The following is a 27,227-nucleotide window of genomic DNA, read 5'->3' as shown; positions in this document are numbered from 1 at the left end:
TACTAACCTCTCCTAATACACTAAAAACTATGAAACTCAAACCTTACTATAGAAATTCAAATATATTATGTAGAAACAACACTAATGGCTGCAATAAAGGCAGAAAACTTTAAACATGAAATGATTAAATCAGGATTATATCTAATAAATTTAACAAATCTTCCAGAGTTCAGTGGAAAAATATATGTTCACACACTGGCTTATTTGCATACTGGTCTTTTACAAATTTGGAGAAATAATGGAGTGTTCTTTCTCCTTCTGTGCAAACATTTTTTTGAATTTGTCAAACATTATTTCTAGATTCTAAGCAAGATCAGGCCTCAACTCTACATGCTTTTTCAAAAACTCAAGACAACCTTAAAATTCAATCTAGTCATATCACTACTATTTACACATACAGTGGTGTTACTAATCTGGATCACAAAATTTCAGTAAGTGGCTACTAGGTAAGGAACTGCCAATCTCAGTCTCACATGGTAGTATTCATACAAGTGAGCTAGAATCTGGCCTAGTTAGGCTACTGGAACTAATTAAGATTTGAAGTTCAAGTTCTCTCATGTCTGCATAAACCTCCATGTAGAGAAATCATCTCTTACTGTTTAATAAGGAGCTGGAAGTTGCCAAGACGAGATATTAACATTTGGCAAGCATACTAAACTCATTGTCCTATGTATCCATGGGTATATAAATCAGTATTTGAAGGGAGAGCAATAAACCACTTTCCAAACCAAATGCTCTTTGTTTATGGTCCTTATTTCCCTTTTCTCAATCTACAGCACCAAGTACTGATTTAAGAATGGGAGATCTCCAAAAATCTAATTTGAAAAACACATAAATGGGTTCACTGAACCACATTTTCAGAACTATATGGGGAGTGGGGTGAAGGGGCATATGAGGAGAATAAAAAGCAAGACCAACCAGTTTTGAAATGTAGTCCAGAACCATTTGTTCGATTTTCTTCTTTTCTACACCCTGTAGGTGTCTCAAAAAATGGTCTTTTAGCTCAGACACCATCTGAAAACAGGATATGCATTAGATAAGTCACAGCCTACCCACCCATACCTGCAACTGGTTTGAATTAGATCCACTTATTAACATTCTTTATCAATATAAAAAATATTGGATCTGAAGGTCCCATCAATGGAAATGCATAACTCTCAATATTTCTCTGGTAAGCATAAATAAGGGGTCCCCAACATTTGCCTCAAAAGGAATTACTTATGATTCACCCAAAGCCCCGTGAGCAACTGCAAGTAAGGCTCTAACTCTGACGAGAATCCTCCAAAGAAGACAGTGAAAGTCACCAACATAGAAGTCACAGGCTTTGGGATCTACCAAAGGATTAAAGTCTACTTCTCCTAGAGTCCTGGGAGATTAACAGGAACAACTCTATACATAGAATGACTGAGCCAATGGGGGCAACAGTTTTGGGTGTTTTAGAAGGACAGAAGCAGGAGTAAAAGGGAAATAATCAGGTACTTCCCTCTACACAGTGGCCACAGACACTCAACACAGCCCCTTGACATGCAAAGTTAATGAAATATTCATTCTGGTGCCTCCAAATAGGTTTGTTTCTATACTCGCTTTGTATGATCATCCTTGGGCCTCCTCGCTCCCCCAACCATTAGCATTCCCAGCCCTCCCCACCTTTTGCTTTTCTCTCTCCTCCTCCCTCCTTTCTCTTTTGCCTAGACAACACGCTCAGCAAGAGCAGGATGCCAGGGCCATGTTTGTGCCAATAAACAGCCCAAGGGAGTTGTACAGCTTATATCACCCATGCACACATCTTCTATTTTAGCAGATTCACATTACAATACCTCGAGTAAAACCAAGTCCACAACCTTCAGGGCCAAGACATAATGGTATCTTATTTCAATTCAGTCTCATGCATGTGCCAATTAATTTGGCTTTAAAAAACAGATGCTTTCTATGTAATACATAGTGCATACTTCTTTGTGCTTTTCAATTTTTCCATGAAGATAAAAATTAAAATCACCCATAATCCTACCACCCACATTAACAATTGGAGGTTATTTTTTTCTTTTTCCTGGTGTGCACACCCATTCTAATGTTGTGTGTTTGTTGTATAAACATTGTTTGCCATACTTTTTTTTTTTTTTTGCTCTGTCACCCAGGCTGGAGTGCAGTGATACGATCTCAGCTCACTGCAACCTCCACCTCCTGGGTTCAAGCGATTCTCATGCCTCAGCCTCCCGGTAGCTGAGATTACAGGCACGTGCTACCACGCCCAGCTAATTGTTGTATTTTTAGTAGAAACAGGGTTTCACCATGTTGACCAGGCTGGTCTCGAACTCCTGACCTCAGGTGATCCACCCGCCTCGGCCTCCCAAAGTGCTGGGATAACAGGTGTGAGCTACAGTGCCCAGCCATGTTTGCCATACTATTTTAATGGCTGCACAATATTTAATTTTATAAAAGTACTATAATTATTTCCTTCTTGTATATGTGAGATTTTTCTTTTACTATTGTTGCCTTATCTAAACTAACCTCTCCTATTAAAAACTATGAAACTCAAACCTTACTGTAGAAATTCAAATATATTATGCAGAAACAACACTAATGACTGCAATAAAGGCAGAAAACTTGAAAATCAAACCTCAACTAATAAATAGATTATCCCATTCTTAAGTACACATAGTATTAAAAATGTTATTAGACTTTCCAGATGTCTCTTTAATCAGCTTTTTAAAGGTTTTGGATTTATTTACAAATTCTGCTTTTCAATTAATTTATTTTGATTTATATTTCTTTGGCCATCCTAGTATTATGACTTTTGAGAAAAAGTACTTTGTTCTGTTGTTTTTTTGTTGTTGTTTTGTTTTTTGAGACGGAGTCCCCCTCGGTCGCTCAGGATAGAGGGCAGTGGCACAATCTTGGCTCACTGCAACCTCCACTTCCTGGGTTCAAGTGATTCTCCTGCCTCAGCCTCCTGAGCAGCTGAGATTACAGGTGTGCACCATCATGCCCAGCTAATTTTTGTATTTTTAGTAGAGACAGGGTTTCACCATGTTGGCCAGGCTGGTCTCAAACTTCTGACTTCAGGTGATTCGCCTGCCTTGGCCTCCCAAAGTGCTGGGATTACAGGCATGAGCCACCGTGCCCAGCCTGTTCTGTTGTATTTGAAACCCCAAATACAAATGCCACAAAGATGCAGCTCTTTCCTTTTTTAAAGCACTCTCAACGCTATAAACTCCTTATCATGGTTTGTAAATTACATATGTATTTGTGTGATTCATGTGTGTCTTCCCCCTTTGACTACATATTCCAAGACGGCAGAAATCATATGGGTTGCTTACCACTGGGCACACAGGGTCCATAATGCTGGCAAAACATACTTGTGCAAAGAATAAAGAATAAGATCAGAATGAGAAGCCCCCGTAACCCTTTCCCCTTGTCTTACGGTCCCTTGTTTGCCAGCCCCTAAAGAACCCACGTACCACTTACCAGCCCCATGAGCAGCCGCTGGTGGCTGTCTTCCTCCTGCAGGAGGGGTGTTAATCTTGGCCCTGAAATGAAACAGAGCAATAGTTAGACTCTGAGCAGTTTTCAGGAGATGGGTTAGAAGGAAGAAGAATCAGCCTGGGTTTCCCTTCTCTGAGTCACTGAGAAAACATAACACAGGATGAAAATTTTTCATTACCTAAGTGTGACCTAGTCCTACAAGGTGAACTTATCAGAGCCGTGTGAAACAGGGAATGACCGAGAAAGGAAGAAAACAACACATTCCTCAACCCCAGTAGGCTCTAGCTTTGGATTTTTGTTCAACAGTAAAACTCACTGCTAAGAACCTCTGCTCCACTGGCAACAGAGGGACTTGGGCCTTCTCTTAACCCTTCTGGGGTCATAAACTGAGGGAACACGGCTCGGTGGAAGGACTGCATGGCTCCCTTCTACTTTCTGAACCCTGTAGTTCAGTAGCCTTGGGAGTTACTGAGCTGAGGGGGCCAGTCAATGACTGCAGCAAATAATACTAACTGGCACAAGTTATCAGACTACAAAGGTAGCTAGGAAAAGGTGGAAAAGTGGTATGTTAAATCAAATGGTACTTTCTCCACCATGATTTTCAATGCACACTACAGTGTAGTGGCTCTAGGGGCAGACAAACCCAGTCTTGCTGGAAAATCTGCCCCAAAGCGCTTCTAACATCTTTGTATTCCATTCTTTTCTTCTTAAATACTTGAGATCCAGTGCCAGGCAAGAAGGCAGAACCACTCTGCTCAGTGGGCTGGCAACTCCTTCTGGGAGGGCATCGATATCTCTTGACCCCCGGGATAAATCTTCCCTGGATCCTACACAACCCTCGTGATTGAGATGAAACAATTTAACATGTGAATCCAAGAGCCCTGCATTTCAGGCAGTGACATTCTTTATGGGGAACTAGTATACGCAAAGCACGTGCGAGGAAAGGGAAGAGTTTCCTAAAGCGTGTTAAGAGAGACTGACTAGTAACAGGATGCAAATGGCCCTGACACATAGAGTAGCTCCATAAGCAGGGCAGGAGGGGTGGCACGACAGAAACCTCAACCAGACCAGCAACATTCCCCGTGTTGCAAAACCCCCAGCAATGCAAGGATGATAAGCCTGAAACACACACATGCATGCCTCTGTCTGGCAGGGCAGATCCCCTGGCTTCAGGCACGATGGCCTGGTAAGGCAGAGGCTGGTTCCTCCCGTGCTGGTCAGTGAGCCCAGGCTCTGTCAGCCTAAGCTGGATGACAAGTGTACTGTCACAGTTCACTGTGCTGTGTGCACAGCTGGAGGAGGTGCAGCAATGCACTGTATAAAATAGTTTCCATTAGAATCACCCAACATCCAAGCCCATAAAACAGGAGTGGGATATAAAAACAAAAGCTTATTTAATGAAGGCTGACCTTCATGAGGCAAGAAAGTGTTCTTCTGGCAACTACAAATAAGCCTGTGCCTGAATATGCTCAGCATTCCCTTCCCCTGGTTTCACTTGGCCAAGTCCCCTTTGTTTATCAAGACTTAACTCACCTGTCAGCCCTCTGGGGGAGCCTCTTCCAACCTCCCTCCCTCCTCCAGCCATCCCCGCTCCTGACTTATCCTCTCACTCCCTGCACCTATGGATTATATAATACCTGTCATTTGGTTTAGAAGCCACATGTTAACATTTCTTCCTTACACACTAAGGAATAAAGCAGCCACCTCAGGTACCCTCATGTGCTAAGCACTATGCTAGGTGCTATCTGCATTGCCCCAGTTAGTCTCATTTTCTCCTCACTCCCCTGAGGACAGTGCACAAATGGGTAAGTGACTTGCCCAGGAGCACATGGTTCTCAAGAGGCCATGCTGGAATATAAGTCCAGCTCTGTCTAGCTCTCAAGCCTGTGCTCTTTCCCCCAGAACCACACTGCTTACCTGGAAGCTCCTCATCTTTATGCCTCTAGGACCTGTGTGCCCAATTTTTAACCCAAATGAGAGGCACATACAAGGCAAGACCCAGTAGGATCAGACAGCTAGAAAGCAAGCAGCACCAAGCCAAGGGAAATGCCAAAATGCACCCTGTGGGCACAGCCAGAAGGCAGCTCTGTATGACAGGAAATAAGGAGAACCGCAAGGCCATCACCCAGGGACTCCCACAGCAAAAGCACATTCAGCAGCTGTCCCCGGAGGTCCTGGTGCCTAGACAGACATGGGAAGAGCCGTGCGGCCACTCTACAGCAAGATATTAAAAGGTGCTGCCTGCACCACACTACTGGAAGTGATTTTCTTGCCAACCCACAGTGGTAGGAAGAACAGCGCTACAAACAAAACACTGACTGGAACCCAGAAGACTTTATTACACATCTTTTCTTACCCAAATTTCTTGCTTCTAGGTTAGAAATCACCCTACGAAGAAATCAGCCATGTTATTCACAGACAGCATTGCTTTTAAAAAATTTAAAGCCACATCATACAAAGATATCCTCCTTTAAAAATTCATAAAAACCACCGTAGAAACTATTCTCAGGCTGCTGAAAACCTCAAAAACTTTGATCAATGTAGTGAAAGCCACATTAGGCAATTAAAAAATCTCAAAACCCTTTAGTGCCAACAATGGCAATAATTTAGAACAACTGTAGCTCTCAGTTATTGAAAATAATGGGGACAGAAAATAGAACAGAGGTTGGAATGGGGCCTATACTTTTAGTACTCTGAGATGACTCATATATCCAGAAAATAGGCTTTCAAAATAAGAGCAAGCTCACTAGCCCACTGACACTTAAAAAAAAAAAAAAAAAAAAAAAAAATCAACCTACTATTTGCCTTTCTCTCCTAAAATGCTAATAGGAAATTTCTTTACCAATTATCCATTGTAAACATCTATCCGCAGGTTACAAGTCTATAAGGTTCAACATATAAGATTTTCCCACTAGAAATTCCAGCACCAAATTCTAGAATAGGGTCCAAGTGGCTGCATTCGTGAAGCTGACAATATTATTTTGCTGGGGATATGCAACAAAAGTAAACTACTTCTATAAAAGGTAGCCAACAAAACAAAGTAATTGTAAATGTTAACCATCTTAGATACGATAACCTCTAATTTCACTTACTTTACTGCATTATCAAGAATATTCCTCACGTATGCCGTGGACCTTCGTTTTCCTGTTTTCTAGGAGTGAGAACACGTCAGGAGTGTGGAAGGTAAAAGTTTTATTGGTGACTTTTCACATCAAGGATATAATGCAATACAGTTAAGAGCATCAGAGAGAAGAAATACACTTTCCAGGTAATCAGAACACCTAGTTTTTTTTAAACTTTTAAGAAACATTTTATTCTGAAACAATTACAGATTAACAGGAAACTGCGAGTCAACTATATACTATATACAACAACAATAATCTACACGCAGCAATACTAGAGAGACATCCAATGTACCCTCCACCCAGTCTCCTCAGTGCTTGTATCTTACCTAACTAGAGCACAATATCAAAATCAAAAATTGACACTGGCACAATGTATGTGTGTCATTCTATGTCATCATGTTTAGATTCATGTCCCACAATGTACCACCACAATCAATATACAGAACTCTTCGAACACCCCCAAAGATTTCCCTGGGTCACCCCTGGACAGTGAGTCACATCCACTATTCTCCCTCCAACTACCCCAACCCCTAATGACCACTAATTTGGAAATACCTAGATTTTTTAATATCAATTTTTAACTGCATAAGTAACCTGAGAACACATCTGAGACATGGATATTAATCATACTTCTACTATGAATGTGCTGCGTGTCCCTTAAACTTTCTGCTTTTCAGTTTCCTCTCCAGGAGAACAGAGATCATAGAAGCATCTCTGCCTATTGAGATCAGTAATGACAATGTTCAAGTCCCTGGCAATTGGGAAGAGTGCCACATGGAAGCCAGCCTTATGATTTAAAGACATCACCTGGATCCAGTCCACTATGCCTGGCTGCTGGCTTTGTTCTCACTGACCCACTCATACCTCTTCAGAGATCAGGTTGTGCCACTCTCTCCTGACCACGCTGTTGTTATAGTGGAAGTGTGGCTTGGCGTACTTAACATATTCTAGGTTGGAGTTCAGTTTTTCCCAGTAGCCCTTAAAGCTGAGCACCTGTAGGAGACAAAAACATCAGTGGCCTTCAGAGGCAGGCCCAGTGGCCCAAACCACCCAGTGAGTATCACGCAAGCCTTATTTCCTGAGCTCTCATGGCCCACATTTCTGAGTGAATACTTTGTACAGAGGATGGTATTCTAGACCCAATAGGGATTCTAAAATAGACTTAAAGAATCTTGTTTTCCCACTTCATTTTCTGTCTTTTTTGTTTTCTTGTTTGTTTTTTTAAACCACATAAAGAACTGCTGCTCACTTCCCAAAACCAACAGGACTTCCCCAGATTGAGGCTTAGCAGGGAAACCTGTATTAAACACATTGAGTCATTTCCTCCCTTGAGACCTGTTTTTTATGACTTAGGTGGTGTCAACAGTGCCATGTTCACTAAGACAAAGTTCATTAACATTTGGATAAGTGGAGTAGGCGTACTTTCCTGCTAAACTTATTTACTGCCAAGGACATTTTTCAAAACCTAGGAATCAAAAAAAGGTGAAATGAACTAATTTTATATTGTCACATTCACCAAAACAGAATTAGTCAGCATTCTATCTAGATCTTTGAATTATTGATATAATTGTACTACCCTGAAGCAAGAATATATCCATTACATTCATTTTTAAATAATAAAATGCAATGTTAATACATTCTTAGTGTTGGCCAGGCGCGGTGGCTCACGCCTGTAATCCCAGCACTTTGGGAGGCTGAGGTGGGCGGATCACGAGGTCAGGAGATCGAGACCACAGTGAAACCCCGTCTCTACCAAAAATACAAAAAGTTAGCCAGGTGCGGTGGTGGGCACTTGTAGTCCCAGCTATTCGGGAGACTGAGGCAGGAGAGTGGCATGAACCCAGGAGGTGGAGCTAGCAGTGGGCCGAGATCACGCCACTGCACTCCAGCCTGGGTGACAGAGCGAGACTCCATCTCAAAAAATAAAAATAAAAAAATACATTCTTAGTGTTGAAGGATATTCTGACACAACTTGGTTTTAAACCAATAAAGGTAGACTTACGATACTTTTTGCCAAAATACGTGCATTTACAAATGATTTGACTGGGGCCAGAGATGTAATGTGTGGTCATAAAACTAAGTGAACTATTGCCTGCCAAGGTGACAGACTTGGCTGAACTGCAAGAAAAATAAGAAAACTTAAAAACAAACAAAAAAACACCTCAATCAAGAAAAATGCCCTCATGTTAAATTATAGCATGTTATTACCATTTTTAATCTAAAGACAGTCATAATTGGTTTGAAATGTATTTTGGAGTATCAGTAAAGTAAGTAACATAATATTAAAACTTGCTCTTTCAGAAGCCTGAAATGCCCATCCAGCCAACATCCCTCCTTCCAGAGACAGAAAAACTCTTCCCAAGAAAGTCTCATGTCCAGGGGAAAACATGAATCAGATCCCACTCCTCACTTGACTCACCTCACTAGTCTTTTCTTTCCCTTTCCATTTATTTATAATGAATGTATACTTATCCACCCTTTGGGTCTTCTTTGTATTTAAGAAAAAAAAAAAAAAAAAAGACAAGACAAATCCTGCAGATGTTTGACAGAATTAGGTCCCTGACTGGAAGTCTCTAAAGCTTTCTTGCTGTCCTAATCTGGGCTCAGGCACAGGAGAGCCAAAAGCCAGAAAACTAATTGGTGTTGTGGTGACATCTAGTGTTCAGTTGAGCTATTAATTCCTCCTGCTTGGCCACAGGAGTCCCACCCACACAGTTCACCCAGACCTTGCCCAGGACAGGATATGGGAGGGGAGAAACTCAGATGCCCTCTACCTGTCATCTGGCCCCATCCCCTCAAGTCAAATGCTATCCTGTTGTTAGAAGTCCCCACTCACTGCAGGTCCTAAGAAAAGATCTCTCCCAAATTACCTTCCTTCTCACTCCATTTAAAAAATCCCTTTCCTCATAACCTTTTGGGGAGGTAGGCACATTTTTCATAGTTTTGTTTTATTTTAAATTAACAAATAATTGTATATATTTATGGGCTGCAATGTGATGTTTCAATACATGCATACATTGTGGAATTATCGAATCAGGCTAATTAGCATAGCCATCTGTCTGCTAAGAAGAAACAGATCAAACAGAGCTTGCCACATGTCCGTGGACAGGCTTTCCAGGGGCTCCAGCACCCACTGCCTGAATGTAAAATAGAGCATGTGTTTGTATGAGCGCTCTTCTGGGGAGATGGTCTATAGCTTGCACCAGATTTTCAAAGAAATCCATGGCCTAAAATAGACTAGAGTTGGAAGGAAAAGGATCTGAATTTAAAATAAAACAAAAATTAAAACTTACACTTAAGTAAGAAATATTGTTAGCCAAACATCCCAAAAATATTTTCACATGAACTTACATGTTTTTCAGGAGGGGGGTCACTGGCCTAATACAGATATTAGATATATCTATAATATCTTACAGATATTAAGATGATACAGAAAAATCTATATATTTCACTATTTGGTATCCACTAGAGAAGTGATATAACTTTTTTCAGTTAAGAAATGCAGCCAGGTGTGATGGGTCATGCCTGTAATCCCAGCATTTTGGAAGACGGAGGCAGGCGGATCACAAGGTCAAGAGATCAAGACCATCCCGGCCAACATGATGAAACCCTATTTCTACTAAAAATACAAAAATTAGCTGGGTGTGGTCGCATGCACCTGTAGTCCCAGCTACTTGGGAGGCTGAGGCAGGAGAATCACTTGAACCCGGGAGGCGGAGGTTGCAGCGAGCCGAGATGGCGCCACTGCACTCCAGCCTGGCAACAGAGCGAGACTGTCTCCAAAAAAAAGAAATGCACAGAGATCATTCTAAATTGGAAAGTCTATTTGGAAACCTGGAAAACAGACACGGAACAGGGGAGGGAAATGGATTTGAGTCAGTGAAGGACAAGGAAAGGATGTTCCAGGTGGGACTCTTAGGGTGTGAGCAAAGACAGAGACTAGAAGATGGATTCGGGGCTCAGATCTGAGCCAGAGCATTCGAGTCAACAGCACTTCATTCTCTATGGTGAAGACAATAGCCTCCAGCATGTGCAACTCCCAGCCTCAGCTGCCCATTGGAACCACCTGGGTCCCATCCCCCATTAGATTTAATTGGCTTGGGGTGTGCCTGAGCCTTATGAGTTTTACAAGTTCCCCCAAGTGATCCTAATGTTCAGCCAGGACTGAGAACAGTGAGCATGTTCAAGTAATCCCGGGCACCCCACCCTCAAACACTTTACTCAGTCTATACACCTCTAGATTAAAGGCTATATAAATCACCAGCTGTCTAAAGACTTCTGATTGTGTGGTTTTAAAATAGGAGATAAAGAGGTAGTTAGGGCCAAATCTTTGAGGGATTCTGAATGCCAAGGTGACACCAGCATGCTCATTATCCCAGAGAAAAAAGGATCTCCCACATAACGTTTTAGATGTTGTAACCCAGAATGGAGGGGAGGGGAAGGGAGAGTTGAATCTGCACAATCCCAAGAGCCAAGACACACCATCGCACCACTAAGCTCTAGGATGAGCCTGGTCAAGAAACAACAGATGCTGGTGAGGCTGTGGAGAAATGGAAATGCTTTTACACTGTTGGTGGGAATGTAAACTAGTTCAACCATTGTGGAGGACAGTATGGCGATTCCTCAAAGACCTAGAACCGGAAGTATTATACCATTTGACCCAGCAATCCCATTGCTGGGTGTATACCCAAAGGAATACAAATCCTATTATAAAGCTACATGCATGTGTATGTTCACTGCAGCACTATTCACAATAGCAAAGAAATGGAATCAATCCAAATGCCCATTAATCATAGACTGAATCAAGAAAATGTGGTACATATACACCATGGAATACTATGCAGCCACAAAAAGGAACAAGATCATGTCCTTTGCAGGGACACAGATGGAGCTGGGAGCCATTATCCTCAGCAAACTAACACAGGAAGAGAAAACCAAATGCCACATGTTCTCACTTATAAGTGGGAGCTGAACAATGAGAATACATGGACACAGGGAGGGGAACAACACACACTGGGGCCTTTTGGGGGGTTGGGGGAAGGACAAAATAAAGACATCAGAATAAATAGCTAATGCATGCTGGGCTTAATACCTAGGTGATGGGTTGAGAGGTGCAGCAAACCACCATGGCACACGTTTACCTATGTAACAAACCTGCATGTCCTGCACATGTATCCTGGAACTTAAAATTAAAAAGATGAACCTGGGAGCACAGGAAATCACTGTCAATCAGCTAGCACTTATCCAACAAAGCAAATATTGTACTCATCAGGAACAACAGCACCACAAAATGAAAGCCACCACTGCCCAGGAAGCCCATTACCAGCTACTTGAAAAGAGCTAATAAATCTTTAAAAATAAAACACAAAAATGCTGTATAAGAAACATACCTGGCCGGGCACGGTGGCTCACGCTTGTAATCCCAGCACTTTGGGAGGCCGAGGTGGGTGGATCACAAGGTCAGAAGATCGAGACCTTCCTGGGTAACAAAGTGAAACCCCCACCTCTACTAAAAATACAAAAATTAGCTGGGAGTGCTGGCGGGCGCCTGTAGTCCCAGCTACTCCGGAGGCTGAGGCAAGAGAATAGGGTGAACCCGGGAGGCGGAGCTTGCAGTGAGCCAAGATCGCACCACTGCACTCCAGCTTGGGCGACAGAGCAAGACTCTGTCACACACACAAAAAAGAAACATGCCCATGCCGGGTGCAGTGGCTCACACTGCAATCCCAGCACTTTGGGAGGCCAAGATGGTTGGATCACTTGAGCTCAGAAGTTGGAGACCAGCCTGGGCAACATGGTGAAAACCCGGCTCTACTAAAAACGCAAAAAATTAGCTGGGCATGGTGGCGTGTGCCTGTAGGCCCAGCTACTTGGAAGGCTGAGATGGATCACTTGAACCTGGGGAGGCAGAGGTTGCAGTGAGCCAAGATCATGCCACTGCATTCCAGCCTGGATGACAGAATGAGACTGTCTCATAAAAAGCAAAGCAAAGAAAAATACCCCTGAATGAGAGACAATGTTAAAAGCAATCAGATCCTCAAGGAATGACCTGGAAGCATTTTCCTACATAAAGGGGAGTTTTTTCTCTTAGGATGACCTGAAATAATTGCCAAACACAGCCCATCACAACTATTCACTGAACAAAAGAACCAGTGGGTTACATTAAGGAATTGTTTCCCATTTATGATTTGGATTGCCAATTGATCCAAAAACAAACAAAAAAAAAGCTCTGTGGTACTGGCTCATCTGCAAATTACTGCCAGAAAAAAAATCTGCCTTTCATTTCTAAAAGGCCCTTTGGCTTTGGTCCCACTTCTGCTGATTAACCAGCATCTTCTTACAGAGAAGGCAGCCAACTCAAAGAGAACCCTTTCCTCTGTGTGCCAGGACTCAACTAACACAGCTAAAGCATCATCCAATTTGGCTCTTCAGTGGATTCCATCTCAGTATCAGCTTTTACTTACAACCCAGAGAAACACAGTGACCCACTACCTCTAAGCACTGACAGAATAAATAGAAAACGTTTGTGTATACATAAAGCTAGGAAGGCACTAAACTAAGATGCTCTAAACAGGAACACTCATACAACACAGGGCAAGTGACCAGAACTCCTGAGGCTGCCCACTTAGGGAAATGCACGCTGCAATTTCAAGGTCTCCTGAATATAAATGGACTTGCTCCTTCTTCCCCAATATCTAGCAAAAATTTCCACTTACTTGCCCATCTGGGTAGTTCTATTAGCCATTTTTAATGGATTGGATTTTTTTCTAAAAATGAAATCACTAAATATGGCTCTAAACTATTCCATCTCACAATCAGCTTATGCCCTGAGAAAGTCAATGCTAAGCTCTTTCCCTCCTCTCAGTCTTGAGAATGAAAAACACCTGTCCCCAACCAAAACTATGAATAAGACCAGCACAGTGTAGTAGGTGGTAGAAGAGGAACAAAAACAAGAATCCTCCATCCTGTGTCTGTTCCTCAATTTCATCAACTAGGAAGTAGCCTGAAGACACCTCCATTGCTACAGAAACAACAGGAATGAAATCACTAGCCTCAAGCTCTTTTGTTTTTGTTTTTTGAGACAGAGTCTCCCTCTGTCGCCCAGGTTGGAGTGCAATGGCGCAATCTTGGCTCACTGCAACTTCCACCACCTCCCAGGTTCAAGCAATTCTCCTGCCTCAGCCTCCCGAATAGCTGGGACTACAGGCGCCTGCCACCATGCCCAGCTAATTTTTGTATTTTTAGTAGAAATGGGTTTCACCGTGTTGGCTAAGCTAGTCTCGAACTCCTGACCTCAGGTGATCCACCCACCTAGGCCTCCCAAAGTGACGGGATTATAGGCATGAGCCACCGTGCCCAGCCAGTATCATCTTATTTTTTTAAGCTATGCTAATTTACCTCTAATTAGTATTTCTTCATTGCATCATAAAATTAAGGTTTATGGTACCCACTGGCCTCACTATAATTAACTGTTCCAGAAAATATGTGCAAACTGAACTTTGAGAAATCAGTATTTCCCACATAACCAACTAACACTGCTATTGATGCTACATCTTTGTCAAAGCAACAATTTTTTAAAATTGTAAACTATTATATTGTAATTATACCATTACTTCAGACCACTAAAAAACTTTTTAAGTGATCATGGTTGTCTGTATTGTGGGGGTCTTTTGTGTTTCACTAAGCAATTAATTACATTCATGCTCTGCCCAATTAAAACTTTGTGTTTTGTTTGTGAGGTGGAGTCTTGCTCTGTCGCCAAGCTGGAGTGCAGTGGCACTATCTCGGCTCACTGCAACCTCCACCTCCCAGGTTCAAGGGATTCTCTTGCCTCCGCCTCCCGAGTAGCCAGGGGGTTACAGGCGTGCACCACCACACCTGGCTAATTTTTGTATTTTCTGTAGAGAGACAGGGTTTCACCATGTTGGCCAGGCTGGTCTCGAACTCCCGGCCCCAAGTGATCCACCCGCCTCAGCCTCCCAAAGTGCTGGGATTACAGATGTGAGCCACGGCACCCAGCCTAAAACAGTTTAACACCAGTGAAGAAGCAGATAAACAAGTCTCTGAATGGAGAGCAGCCCAGGTATAAACTACCCTTCTCCCAGTTGCTCAAGGGCATCAGACCACTGATAGACATTGGCAGTAACACCCTCACATCTGAGTGGCCATAAGTAGAAAGGAGCAGTAAGTTTTTGTCCTTCCCAGTCTCTGAGTCAGGTAATCAACAATCTCTAACAAGTGATGAAATGCACTATAGATGTCCAACTTAAAGACTGTGGTAAAAATATCCCATTTCTCCATTTGTAGCATGCTCATCTTTTATCTTTATATTTAAGCTATTTTCCATTTTTAAAAATCCATACATGCTTCCTGTGGTTGAATAGTTTTAATGGTTTTTCTTCTCATAAAACCAAGGGCACGCCAGGTGTGGTGGCTCATGTGTGTAATCCCAGCACTTTGGGAGGCTGAGGTGGGATGATCCCTTGAGGCTAGGAGTTTGAGATCAGCCCCAGTAACATACCAAGACTCTGTCTCTACAGGAAACAAACAAACGAAAATTAGCCAGGCATGGTGGCATGTGCCTGTGGTCCCAACTACTTAGGAGTCTAAAGTGGGAGGATTGCTTACGCCCAGGAGGTCAAGGCTGCAGTGAGCCACTATGGCACCACTGCACTCCAGCCTGGGTGACAGAGGGAGACCCTATCTCAATCAATCAATCAATCAAAATTTTTTAAAAAAACAATAAAATCAAGGGCAATTTTTAGCCTTTTATGAAAGTTGCCGTTTCCCTAGAGCAATCCATAGTTTACAAAGGGATAAAATCATTCTCAGGAAGGACACTCTTAATGACATTCCTTTTAAGGTAAGCACCTTGTTTCAATATATTTCCTGTTTAGTGTTTTTAAAATGACTTTGAGAACTATTTATAAGATGAGGAAGTCCTTTGTCTCTCTAGGGAAGATTTTCTGATTTAACTGGTTTATCCTGCCCAAGATGTTCATATAGGTCTTAGTCTGTTACAGCAGATATACCAAAATACCATAAACTGGATGGCTTATCAACAAATTTATTTCTCACAGTTCTTCAGACTGGAGTGCCCAAAATCAGGGTGTGGTCAGATATGGTGTCTGATGAGGGCCCACTTCCTAGACTGCTATGTGTTCACTGTAACCTCATGTGGCGGGAGGGCAAGTTGGCTCTGTGGGGTCTCTTCTATGAGGGCACTAACTGCAATCACCAGGGCTCTGCCCTCAGAACTAATCACCTCCCAAAGGCACCACCACCTAAAACCATCACCTTCGGGGTCAGGACTTCAACATAAGAATCCTGAAGGGAGATAAACATTCAGACCATAGCAATATTGCAATTTATTAAACATTTGTATAGTGTTCCACTTTATACTAAAAGGAAGTGCTTCAGAATGCAGAGAGAACAAGAGGAACATACCTATCCAGTTCCCACACACACACCCCCGCCCCTCTCCTCTCTTGACTCCTTATCAGGGCACTCATCTACTAAGGAGAAAAGAAATAAGTGTGGTCAGAGTAAATAGGGGTACCTTGGTCCTCAAAGAAAGAATGTGGAAGCAAGCACACACTCTTATGTAATTTGTGATTCAGGTCATGAGTGTCCAGAGCCACCTCCTATTGGTTAAGTATGGCAAGAACAGTCACATAACTGAGACTAGGGAGAGAGGAGCTGAGGGTGGGACATGCTCATGCAACCAGCTCCATCCCTCTATAATTAAGTTGGGACTTGGGGTAGAAGTAGGTTAAGGGTGAAGGTAGCAGCTTGGAGTGAGTGAGTGATATTATGCAAGCAGAGATGAGGAAACAAATGAGAAATAGCAGAATCAAGTGTCCTGGGAATGAGAATCTCCTGATTAGAGTCTCCCATGCTGAGCATTTGGGGTAGGTGGAGTTGGTCAAACCAAACCCAGTACTATCTTCTCCTGAGTCCAGGGCTAGTCCCAGCAATACACCTCTGCCTTCCTTGATGGATCATGGCTGTGTGCAGAGGGTCACAGAGAGATCTACAGTGCCTCATACTTGTCCTCAGTATTAATAACTACTAGCAGATGAATACATGTGGAGCCAAAAGAGCCCCCAAGCATGTGTGGAAATGGTGAATGGGAAACAACTGTCTGCACAGCCAAATACGAAAGCTATGGGTAGAGGAGAAAAACGTGAGGAGAAAGAGGGAATGTAAAAGGAGGAAAGAAACACATGGAGGACATAAAATACTCCATTTTACACACACCCACACACGGAAAACAAACAAGCCAGTGCAAAAAAGAAGCGACTTTGTTCGGGTAAGCAAAGCTAAATCATATTCTTAGAAAACCTAACAGGTAAAAGTTAATAGGACCTTTCCATCACTCTTTTATACTTAACTTTTTAAATGAAAATACACAATGTTGATAAGGTTATAGTAAAACTGGTAAACTCATAAACCCCTTGTAAATGTAAATTATCCCTTGTCAGGCCTCTGAGCCCAAGCTAAGCCATCATATCCCCTGTGACCTGCATGTACACATCCAGATGGCCTGAAGGAAGTGAAGAATCACAAAAGAAGAGAAAATGGCCGGTTCCCGCATTAACTGATGACATTCCACCATTGTGATTTGTTTCTGTCCTATCTTAACTGAGCGATTAACCTTGTGAAATTCCTTCTCCTGGCTCAGAAGCTCCCCCACTGAGCACCTTGTGACCCCCACCCCTGCCCGTAAGAGAAAACCCCCTTTAACTGTAATTTTCCACTACCCACCCAAATCCTATAAAAGGGCCCCAACCCCTATCTCCCTTCGCTGACTCTTTTCGGACTCAGCCCACCTGCACCCAGGTGATTAAAAAGCTCTATTGCTCACACAAAGCCTGTTTGGTGGTCTCTTCACATGGACACACGTGACATCCCTTTCACTGAATATCAATTTATCATAAAATAAGAATCAAATGCTATAAAAATCATCATAGCCTTTCACCCAATGTTACTTCTGGGCTCTTAACCTTAGGGGAATAGATCAAAAGAAAAACTGTATGTATAAAAATATTCACTTTGGGAGGCCGAGGTGGGCAGATCACTTGAGGTCAGGAGTTCGAGACCAGCCTGACCAACATGATGAAACCCCGCCTCTATTAAAAATGCAAAAAATAGCCGGGCATAGTGGTGCACATCTGTAATCCCAGCTACTCAGGACGCTGAGGCAGGAGAATCGCTTGAACCCAGAAGGCAGAGGCTGCAGTGAGCTGAGATCGCACCAAAGCACTCCAGCCTGGGCAACAAGAAGGAGACTCCATCTCAAAAAGAAAAAGAAAAAGAAAAAGAAAAAGAAAAAGAAAACGAAAAAGAAAAAAAATTCACTAGAACATTATTTCTAATAGCAAAAAGAAATTTTTTTAAGGGGGCTAGGGACAAACTAAATGTCCAAAAAACAGAAGAACAATTGAGTTAAGGCACTGCAACCCAGCAGGGCATGGTGGTTCATACCTGTAATACCAACACTTTGGGAGGCCGAGTTAGGAGGATGGCTTTAGCTTAGGAGTTCAAAACTAGCTTGGGCAACATAGTAAGACCCTGTCTCTACCAAAAAAAAAAAAAAAAAAAAAAAGTTTTAATTAATCAGACATGATGACATGTAATGTGTAGTCCTAAGCTACTCAGGAGGCTGAAGCAGGAGGACTGCTTGAGCCCAGGAGTTCAAGGTTGCAGTGAGCTGTGACTGTGTCACTGCACTCCAGCCTGGGCAACAGAGTAAGACCCTACCTCAAAAAAAGAAAAAAAAAAAGTATGACATACTTATTGTGGTGTTTTGTATGTATTAATTTTCATCCACCCACTCCTGGTTCATAATGCCCATAGCCTTTGTTACAGCCTGATGTTATAATATCGGGTGTTTTAGGCTTCAGGACCAGGACTAGTCTCAGGAAACTCTCTCTCTCCTGCCTTCCTTTCACCTGCCCTAAGGCAGGACTCTCCCCTCCACCACTCCCCACCACCACCCCCCTGCCCCACCCCCACCTTTCTGATTGCAGATCTTAAGACCCTCCCCTAAGAGGGTCCCGCCTCATACCCTGGAGGGAAGGAATGCCCCGCCTCATACCCTGGAGGGAAGGAATGCTTCCATAAAAATCCCAGGAGACTGGGTTGGGGAAGCTTCCTCATAGCTGAACAGGTGGAGGTTCCTGGAGGGTGGTGAATCCAAAGAGGGCATGGAAGCTCCACGTCCCTTCCCTCATACCTCACTCTATGCATCTCTTCATCTGTTTCCTCTGCAATATCCTTTATAATAGGCCAGTAAACATGTTTCCCTGAGTTCTGTGAGCCACCCCAGCAAATTAATCAAACCTAAAGAGGTACCGTGGGAGCCCCAACTTGAAGACAGTTGGTCAGAAGTTCCAGAGGTGTGGACTTGCACCTGTTATCTGGGGGTGTGGAGGGTAGTCTTGGGGACTATGCCCCCCAACCTGTGGGATCTGACACTGTCTCTGGATAGATAGTGTCAGAACTGAATTAAAGGACACCCAGCTGGTGTCTGCTACTTGGTGCGTGAAGAATTCCCACACATTTGGTAACAGAAGTGTTTTTGTGTGTTGATGATTATTGTTGCAGTGTGACAGAGAGGGAAAACACAGTTTGGACAGAGTTTTTCCTCACACACTTACTAATTTAAAATAATAAAAACAAAAAGACACTGCCATCCAGTGGAATCCTATGGAGTCATTAGAAATTATAAGTTTACATAGCAACATGAAAAAATGTTTACAATAATATAATTTCTAAAATTTATCTAATATCTCTAGATCACAATTACTACTGGGTAAAATATGCATACCTATAACAAAGGCCAAGAGGGAATGGGGGAGAAGAGACAGTTGGTACATTACGAACTGTAGAATTATGGATGATATTTCTTTCAAAATTTTTCTTCACTGGTTTGTTGTCCATTAAAAAAATTATGGTCCGGCATGGTGGGTCACACCTATAATCCTAGCACTCTAAGAGGCTAAGGCAGGAGGATGACTTGAGGCCAGTAGATTGAGATCATCCTACATAGCAAGACCCCATCTCTACAAAAAAAAAAAAAAAAGAAAAAATAAGAAACTGGATGGATGTGGTGGCTCATGACTGTAGTACCAACTACTCAGGAGGCTGAGACGGGAAGATTGCTTGAGCCCAGGAATTAGAGATTATAGTGAGCTATGATCATGCCACTGCACTCCACCCTAGGCAACAAAGGGAGACCCCATCTCTAAAAATAAAATAAAAACACATTATGGATTTGGTAAGACTAGTGGAAAACGCAGAAACAATAAACAATAAATAAAATGAAAGGGTGGAATCTTTTAAAACACCTTTTAAACTATTAATAAAACCTTTTCTCTTCGTCTTCATATGTTAGTAGGACTTCACAGCAGTCCCATGCTTTTGCCTGGAAACACAGATCATCAGTCTATTTTTAAGGGATTCTTCTTAGGACCAAAACCTAGAACCACTAACCTGGCCCCCGATCTACCCTCTCTTGCCCCCAGTGAATCACTGTGACCTCAAACGCCACAGCCTTCCCCCAGCTGTCCAGGCCTGGCCTGCCCTTCACACATACAAAAGAATCAAATGGAAATAAAAGGCGTCAGCACCCTGAGCTCCCTGCTGCCAGAAGTTGAGATTTCCCAGTCTACCTCAAGCTATGATTAACAGGAGGCAATGCTAAATGCCAAAAACAACAAAGGAGCTTCAAGGAAACTGTGCTAAAATACTTCCCCTAGTTTTAACTACATACATATCCTTTCTACTCACTCCACCCCATTCTCCTATGGTACTCCAAAACTATTGTGAAGCCACCAGGTTGCAGAAAGAAACTAACAGCTACAGCTTAATGTTCAGAGGTTGATGGAGACCACATAGTGGGCCAATACAGATCACTCTTGAGAAACAAAAAAGCTGTTTTTAGAACCAGAAGGAAATTAGATAATCCTAGCCCACATTACTTAATGGTTTTAAGACTGGAAATTCTGTGTGTGTGTTTGTGTGTGTGTGTGTGTGTGTGTGTGTGTGCGCGCCCGTGCACGCGCACAAGCTCATTTTGAGGGAGTAATAGTGCAAATAAAGTAAAAGCAGCTACCAGCCTCTCCAAAGATCATCTACAAGACCTCCCCCAGTACAGCCTGGTCTGAGGCACAGTGGCAAGTGCTGGTTCTGGAAGGTTTAAGTTGAGCACTGTAATTCTCTCCTATCTTCAGGAAACTTCCTCCTTCAAAGAGCATTCCTGAGAATTGCCATAATATACTCAGTGATCACTCACCCACGTAGGAAGGCTTCTCCAGAAAACCCACCCTACTGCCTTGCCCTCCCCTCCCCTGCCAATTTGCAATCCCTTTTGGAACCACCATAATACTCAGGCAGCAGAGCTTTAGTCATGTGTCTGTACTTTTGTTTCTCGCTGTAAGGGACCTACCTTCATAAGAGGCAATGCAATGTCTTCTGTCACAAGAGTTATTCCAGGAATTTCCTACAGTGGGGAAAAAACACACACACAGCTGCTCAGTGTATGAACTACCACCAGCTCAAGCTTTCAGGGAGTGTTTTCTGCACAGACAGAAGCTGAGGGCAGCTTCCAGTTTCTAACTTCTACTTTTAAATAAACCTTGGAGGACATAAATAACAGTGAATATAGCTTATCTCTTGCCTCAGGAAGGGATATATTCTTTAAAGTCACAATTATAATAAGTGACAGGGTCTCTAAATTAAAGGAAAAGACTATTACAAAGAAATAGAGAGCAAATAGGGTTTTTTATACATTTCTATTAAAGAACAAATGAGGCAAATTATGTTTGCACCAAATGTAATGATAAAGGGGAAATGTTTCATTATCAATACTCCTTCCTCTCTCTTCTTTCACTTAAATGTATTATAGTTGGCTCCTACCTCACCAGAAGGAACCAAGACTAACGGGATTCTTGCATGACTTGACTGGATAATTTTTCTGTACCTCATTGTCCTCTGTAATTGCAGAGGTAGGAGCCCCCCATAAAAAAGTTTCTGCAGCAGCCAGGCACAGTGGCTCGCGCCTGTAATCCCAGAACTTTGGGAGGCCAAGGCTGGCAGATCACTTTAGATCAAGAGTTTGAGACCGGCCTGGCCAACGTGGTGAAACCCCGCTCTACTAAAAAAAAAAAAAATTAGCCAGGCATGGTGGCGGGTGCCTGTATTTCCAGCTACTCAGGAGGCTGAGGCAGAGAATCACTTGAACCTGGGAGATGGAGGTTGCAGTGAGCTGAGATTGCACCATTGCACTCCAGACTGGACGACAGAGCAAGACTCCGTCTCCAAAGAAAAAAAAGAGTTTCTGCAGTGCTATCATCATGGCAAATCTGAAAGGTGAACAATTCATTTCAAGAAGGGCAAATGATAGCATTCTGCTAACTAGTGAGCATTAAAACAGAAATTTAATAAAAGGATAAACTTTCAAGATTGCCTTTTATTCACTATTATTTTGAAAAGTGTTATCTGTATGTTAATTATGTAATTAGCCTCTCATCTGGTCAAATCAGCTTTCATTTCCTTAAAAAAAGGTAGATAAGTGTATAAGAAAATATTTTAGGAGATGTAATATAGAAATAAAAATTGATACTTGTCTATAATTTAAATGACCGAGATTTTACTGATATAGAATATTCCTGTAAAAAAGGGTATCATAGTGACAGAGAAATAAATTTTCAGAACATGCAAACAACTAAGTTCTTCATTGTGACAGTTGAAAGCCGTGATAAGAATCTATTGTGTGCTTCATTTATCACTACAGAGGATACTTCAAAAAACATTAAAATTTCATTACAGTTTTGGTTATAAATAGCATTTTAAAAAAGGTATAGTTGTTTGCAAAACATAATTCAGGATTATCTATGCGTAAGGGCATCACATTTTCTATTCACTTAAAAAATCCAAGTCAGTTGTCTCCTACAAAAATGTGAAATCCATGTTTTCTCCTGTGGAAACTTTTTATTAAGGCTGTAGCATTAAGAACATTTGCAGATTAGAAAAAAATAAATGATTTACATCACAGCTAATGATAAGCATAGACTCATAGATTTTCAAGATTAGAAGAGACCTTTTAGGTAACCTAGTCCAACCACAAGAAGTTTAAAGCAACATGGCAAACCCCAAGATTAGTTCAGTACAGAGAGGTTATAACCACAGGTTTCTTTATATCGCTCTTCTTGGACTTCCTGATGTCACCCTGTGCGTGTCCACAATAGCTGCTCCGCCCTGCACAATCTTGAGAAGTGCAAAAGGGAAGCGTTACCCTCAGGGTGATATTCTCACACCACATCCAGTTAACATGTGGCTCAGTCTTTTAACACAACTCTGGGAACCAGTGGTCCCAGCTGCCTGCTGGACACTTTGAACACAGGACATAACAGCAGGGGATTGCTAAGGGAGGGAGCGGAGATGTGCATTTCCTGACTCTGGGGTGGTGTAACCTGCAGACTTCCTGCCATATGACCACAGGGTCTGCATGTCTATTCACATGTGTTTTGAAAGAAAAACGTGGGCGCCTAGAGAGGGAACAAGTTCAGGCCTTTCTTTCCCTTAAATTCTAAGGTGGGGCATAAAAATCTAATAACCACAACAGTAAAAGACAAAGAAAAGACCTTTAGGAAAGCACTGCCACTGTGCATACCAAAAATTTAGAAATTAATCAAACACACTTGATGCATCTTTTTTAAGGACTATATTTAGACAGGGTCTAAACATAAAGTGTCACCATTTACCCTAGTACATATTTTCCTATAACTGTGTTATTTAAATTCAATTTATTTTTCTAAATACCTTTTTGATATAAACTTCTGCCTCAAAAGCAAGCATGTAGTTCTAATATCTAAATAAGAAACATGAGGCAGAACTTTTTCAGGCACAGCCTATGTATGGTTTTCACTTGCTGGGCCAGCAAAGCTCTGTCTACTGTACCATATTCAAGAGAAAATGAGCAGTGTTTTAGCTCAGCACATCCTAATTTAAAAGCAGGGAGTCAGAACCGACAGGGAGAAAAAGTAAGTTGGGGTGAATGTGCCTAAGATTGCTGACTTTTACTGATCCTGAAGCTCTAGAGTTATTACAGACTTTTTAATGGGGCTGGAAAAAGGGGTCATGAAGGTCCTTATCTATCAAGTATGATAGCAGCAATCCACCCATTCCTCACTTATATAAACCTAGTATATAATTTAATCCAGTCTAGTCACTTAGAAAATAAAAATACCATGATAGAGGTTTAGTTCTGCCTGATAATAGGAAGAATAATAAATACCCTGTGTACCTGCTCCTTTGGTTTTACTGTTTTTATACAAATACTTTTGGCCAATAGCAGGGATTTGCTATTACTTTTCTGCCAAAAAAAAAAAATCCAACTGAGTTCTTTATCAGTCAAAACAGCAGTGAAATCACGACCTTGATGGCTGTAAGAGGGGTGTCCAACAACTGACCCACAACTGTGAATTGATTTTATTTGCATACAGCACAGTGTTAACTTACTGTATTCCAAGTGAGCACTGAGGAATGTGGCAATAGTTTGTCCATGTTACTTGTCTCTGAATATACACTCCAGTATGAAGAAGCTGAGTAGATTTTTTTAAAACGGGGAAAAAAAGATGTGGTTTAATAAGATGATGACAGCATTGTAATTCAACCAAAACAAGCAAACCAACAAAGTTTTCATTGTCTTATCCCTCATCCTCAAAACGGCAACCATTATGATTTTATCTACTGACTAAAACGTTCAGGTTCTGCTTTTTACAATGAGAACAATAACTTAGTACCATATCTACCCAAATGATATTATGTCACTTCATACGACACCAGCCAACACAAAACTGGGCTAAGAAAGTTACATCTTACTGGAAAAAAAAATCACTAATAAGGTTATAGAATCAAGATCCTATCTTGTATCTCATCAATCTCTGTACAGCCATAGCTTCTCAGAAAACCACAAGAGAATGAAATTTAATTAGCTGCTGACTCCGATAGAGTTTTTTTTTTTTTAATGTGCTCCAAAGCAGCATTTAGACAGGTTAAGGCATTCATTATCAATTTACTGCTTTCCCTCAAGCAAAAAGGTCAAGTATTCAACTTAAGCTGCAACATCAGCAACACTTACCAATTATAAATTCCTGAATGAGGTCAAATGAATGGCAGGCAGAGACATTCTCAGAAATCCATTGAATAATCTTTAAAAAGTCAGACAGAACTCTGTTGGTATTTAAATCTGCTCTGTGCCTCCACTACCAAAGAAGTACAAATATACATGAATCTTTTGCATTCTATACCTGTTTTAGAATTGCGTAAGAATAGACTCACTTCTACACTATCTTCAAGATACATAATGCAATTCTGAGTAGGTAAAACAGTATTTTATAAGTGAGATCCTTTTTATACATCTTTTTAATAAATCTCCTTGGCTGGAAACCAAATAAACGTTCTTCAACCTAATGTTTGTGCAAGAATAGGTCATGTTATAGCAAAGCACCAGTGGAAAGAGCTGTGGGATACAGGAAAAAAAGCAAAACAAAACCACTAGGCTTGGGGGCAGCAGAGCTGGGTGTGAATTCCAGCTGGGTCCTGGGTGTGAATACGGACACACCAGTTAACCTCTGTGAGCATCACTGCACTGCTTCCCGAAGGAGGGATAATCCCTGCTATACCATCAACTCGCTCATCTCCATAATCATCCTCACCTGCTAGAGGAATGTTTGCCATCACAGCACTGGCAGATATTATAAGGCACGCCTAACCATGGTGCACACCTGCACTTCTGCTCCTACCAGAAGCTGTTTTATTCAAAACCTATTTATGGTATTGTACTTATTTTCAAAATTAGGTAATACAATATTACTACAGGCAAGTAAAATGTGGATGCAGAGAGTGTCGTTGGGTCAGTAAAAGTTGAATGCTTTGTAAAGAGTCAAAGGCATGTCTCTAAAACACTAGAAAACTAGATTTAGGGGGAACAACTAAAAAAGATTGGGTAAAAAATGCCTAGTATACACAGATTGCTTTGTAAGGGTCTTTAAATTACTATATCCTTAGAAATAAAAATTTTTTAAAAGTAACAGGAAGTTAGAGGTAACTCATTACTAGTGCTTTTATGCATGAAAAATGATGTTGAACTTCAATTAGGAGATGTGCAAAGAAAGGCTTGAGTCAAACCATGGGTGAATAATGTACATTGTTATGTTTCAGGTTAAAATAAAATGTCTAATGTCTCTCTTTTTTTTTTTTTTTTTGTAGTTAACCAGCCAGTCATTGATCTTAACCACATCTGATAAGGAGATTTCTCTGACTTCACAGGATAGCTGTAAAATAACACAGAATGCACGTGGAAGTACTTAATAAACTCTAAAGTGAAATACAAATGTAAGCTATTTTTATTACAAATGTAATACATATCTGCCACCAGATTTTAGTCCTTGTGATAATTATAGATCAAATACGGACCAGGAGAAAAAGTAGTTACTTAAGAAACGCCTTATTTACTGAGCTCTTCATTGAAATGTTACTGACATAGCTAAACTTTTATTTCCAATATGGAAAACGGGGGTACCCAAAAGAACAGAAACACCCTGAGTGTGAGACCTGGTAGGGATCCATAGAAAAGCAGCGCAAAAGATGACGATGTCAGCAGCAAGGCCATACACCTCAATTAATTGTTACTAAATAAAAATAACTCCTGACCATTTTCATCCACAAAATAAACATGATCAGTGTCGTCTATCTGCCCATTTTAAAACATGAACTATCTTCTCACCTGGCCTTCCAGGAACTGCGCGCCTTGACCGCAGTAGAGCGCACAGTGCAACGCGGCCATCTTCTCACAGTCTAAGCGAGTGTTCTGCAGAAGCTGTAATAAAGACGACTGGCTGAGCAGTGCTCTATAGAGCTTTCCAGAACAACAATCCAATACCAGGGACCCTGACAATGACTGTAAAGGGCAATGAGGTAGCATATCAATCATTTCATTATTTCCTGGTAAAAAAAAAAAAAAAAAACACAGTAGATCAGCAAATAAAAAAAACTCCTTTCACCCAAACATAGATATTAAAGTCAAAACAAACTCAAATAGGCCACCTCTACAAGAGAAAAACTATAACCGTACCTGTCAGAAAGAGATTGTGGCAGATCAGGTCTGGATGTTGAACATTAAGTAGGTGGAAGAAATGACCAGGTAAGTAAACAGCCACATAATAGTCTACAGAAGAGAAAGATTTACATCATCTACATGTGGTAAGAGCTGCATAGGTACAGAACGTCACATTATCCCTGCTTTTCTCTGAATATCTCAAAAGGCAAAAGTTTTACCAATGTAATAAGCTATCTAATGACAGCCCTTTTTTTTTTGAGACAGGGTCTCCCTCTGTCACCCAGGCTGGAGTTGCGGTGGTGTGATGTCAGCCCACTGCAGCCTCAAACTCCTGGGCTCAAGTGATCCTCCCCACCTCAGCCTCCCAGGTAGCTGGGACTACAGGCCTGTGCCCACAACACCCCACTAATATTTTCTATTTTTATAGAGATGGAGCCTCACCATGTTGCCCAGGCTGGTCTTGAACTCCTGGGCTGAAGCAATCCTCCTGC

The 27,227-nt window shown here is 41.7% G+C and overlaps 1 protein-coding gene and 1 long non-coding RNA gene across 17 annotated transcripts in view; one reads left to right on the top strand and one right to left on the bottom strand.

Moving 5' to 3' along the window:
- GSAP (gamma-secretase activating protein) overlaps nt 1–27,227 on the bottom strand; it is a 100,325-nt gene that overhangs the window by 11,872 nt on the left and 61,226 nt on the right. For 5 of the 16 annotated variants that reach the window (XM_055283449.2, XM_055283456.2, XM_055283455.2 and 2 more), the window contains 10 exons: nt 26,752–26,844; nt 26,404–26,621; nt 24,757–24,826; nt 24,135–24,217; nt 21,061–21,114; nt 7,473–7,601; nt 6,576–6,634; nt 5,840–5,871; nt 3,466–3,527; nt 919–1,014 (listed from right to left, as the gene is read on the bottom strand). In XM_055283449.2, the coding sequence (XP_055139424.1) occupies nt 919–1,014; nt 3,466–3,527; nt 5,840–5,871; nt 6,576–6,634; nt 7,473–7,601; nt 21,061–21,114; nt 24,135–24,217; nt 24,757–24,826; nt 26,404–26,621; nt 26,752–26,844 (896 nt within the window). Of the gene's footprint in view, nt 1–918; nt 1,015–3,465; nt 3,528–5,839; nt 5,872–6,575; nt 6,635–7,472; nt 7,602–21,060; nt 21,115–24,134; nt 24,218–24,756; nt 24,881–26,403; nt 26,622–26,751; nt 26,845–27,227 lie in introns of all 16 variants that reach the window. The other 11 variants (XM_055283454.2, XM_055283460.2, XM_063641536.1 and 8 more) reach the window with 6 other exon arrangements.
- LOC129484828 (uncharacterized) lies at nt 6,634–26,056 on the top strand. Its single transcript, XR_008658534.2, has 2 exons — nt 6,634–6,751; nt 25,887–26,056. It is a non-coding gene; the product is annotated as an uncharacterized lncRNA (long non-coding RNA).

Source organism: Symphalangus syndactylus, chromosome 6 (assembly GCF_028878055.3).
Source record: "Symphalangus syndactylus isolate Jambi chromosome 6, NHGRI_mSymSyn1-v2.1_pri, whole genome shotgun sequence".
Lineage (NCBI taxonomy): Eukaryota > Metazoa > Chordata > Mammalia > Primates > Hylobatidae > Symphalangus > Symphalangus syndactylus.
Note: the sequence above shows the minus strand (reverse complement) of the source record. Positions and strands in the feature narration are given on the sequence as shown.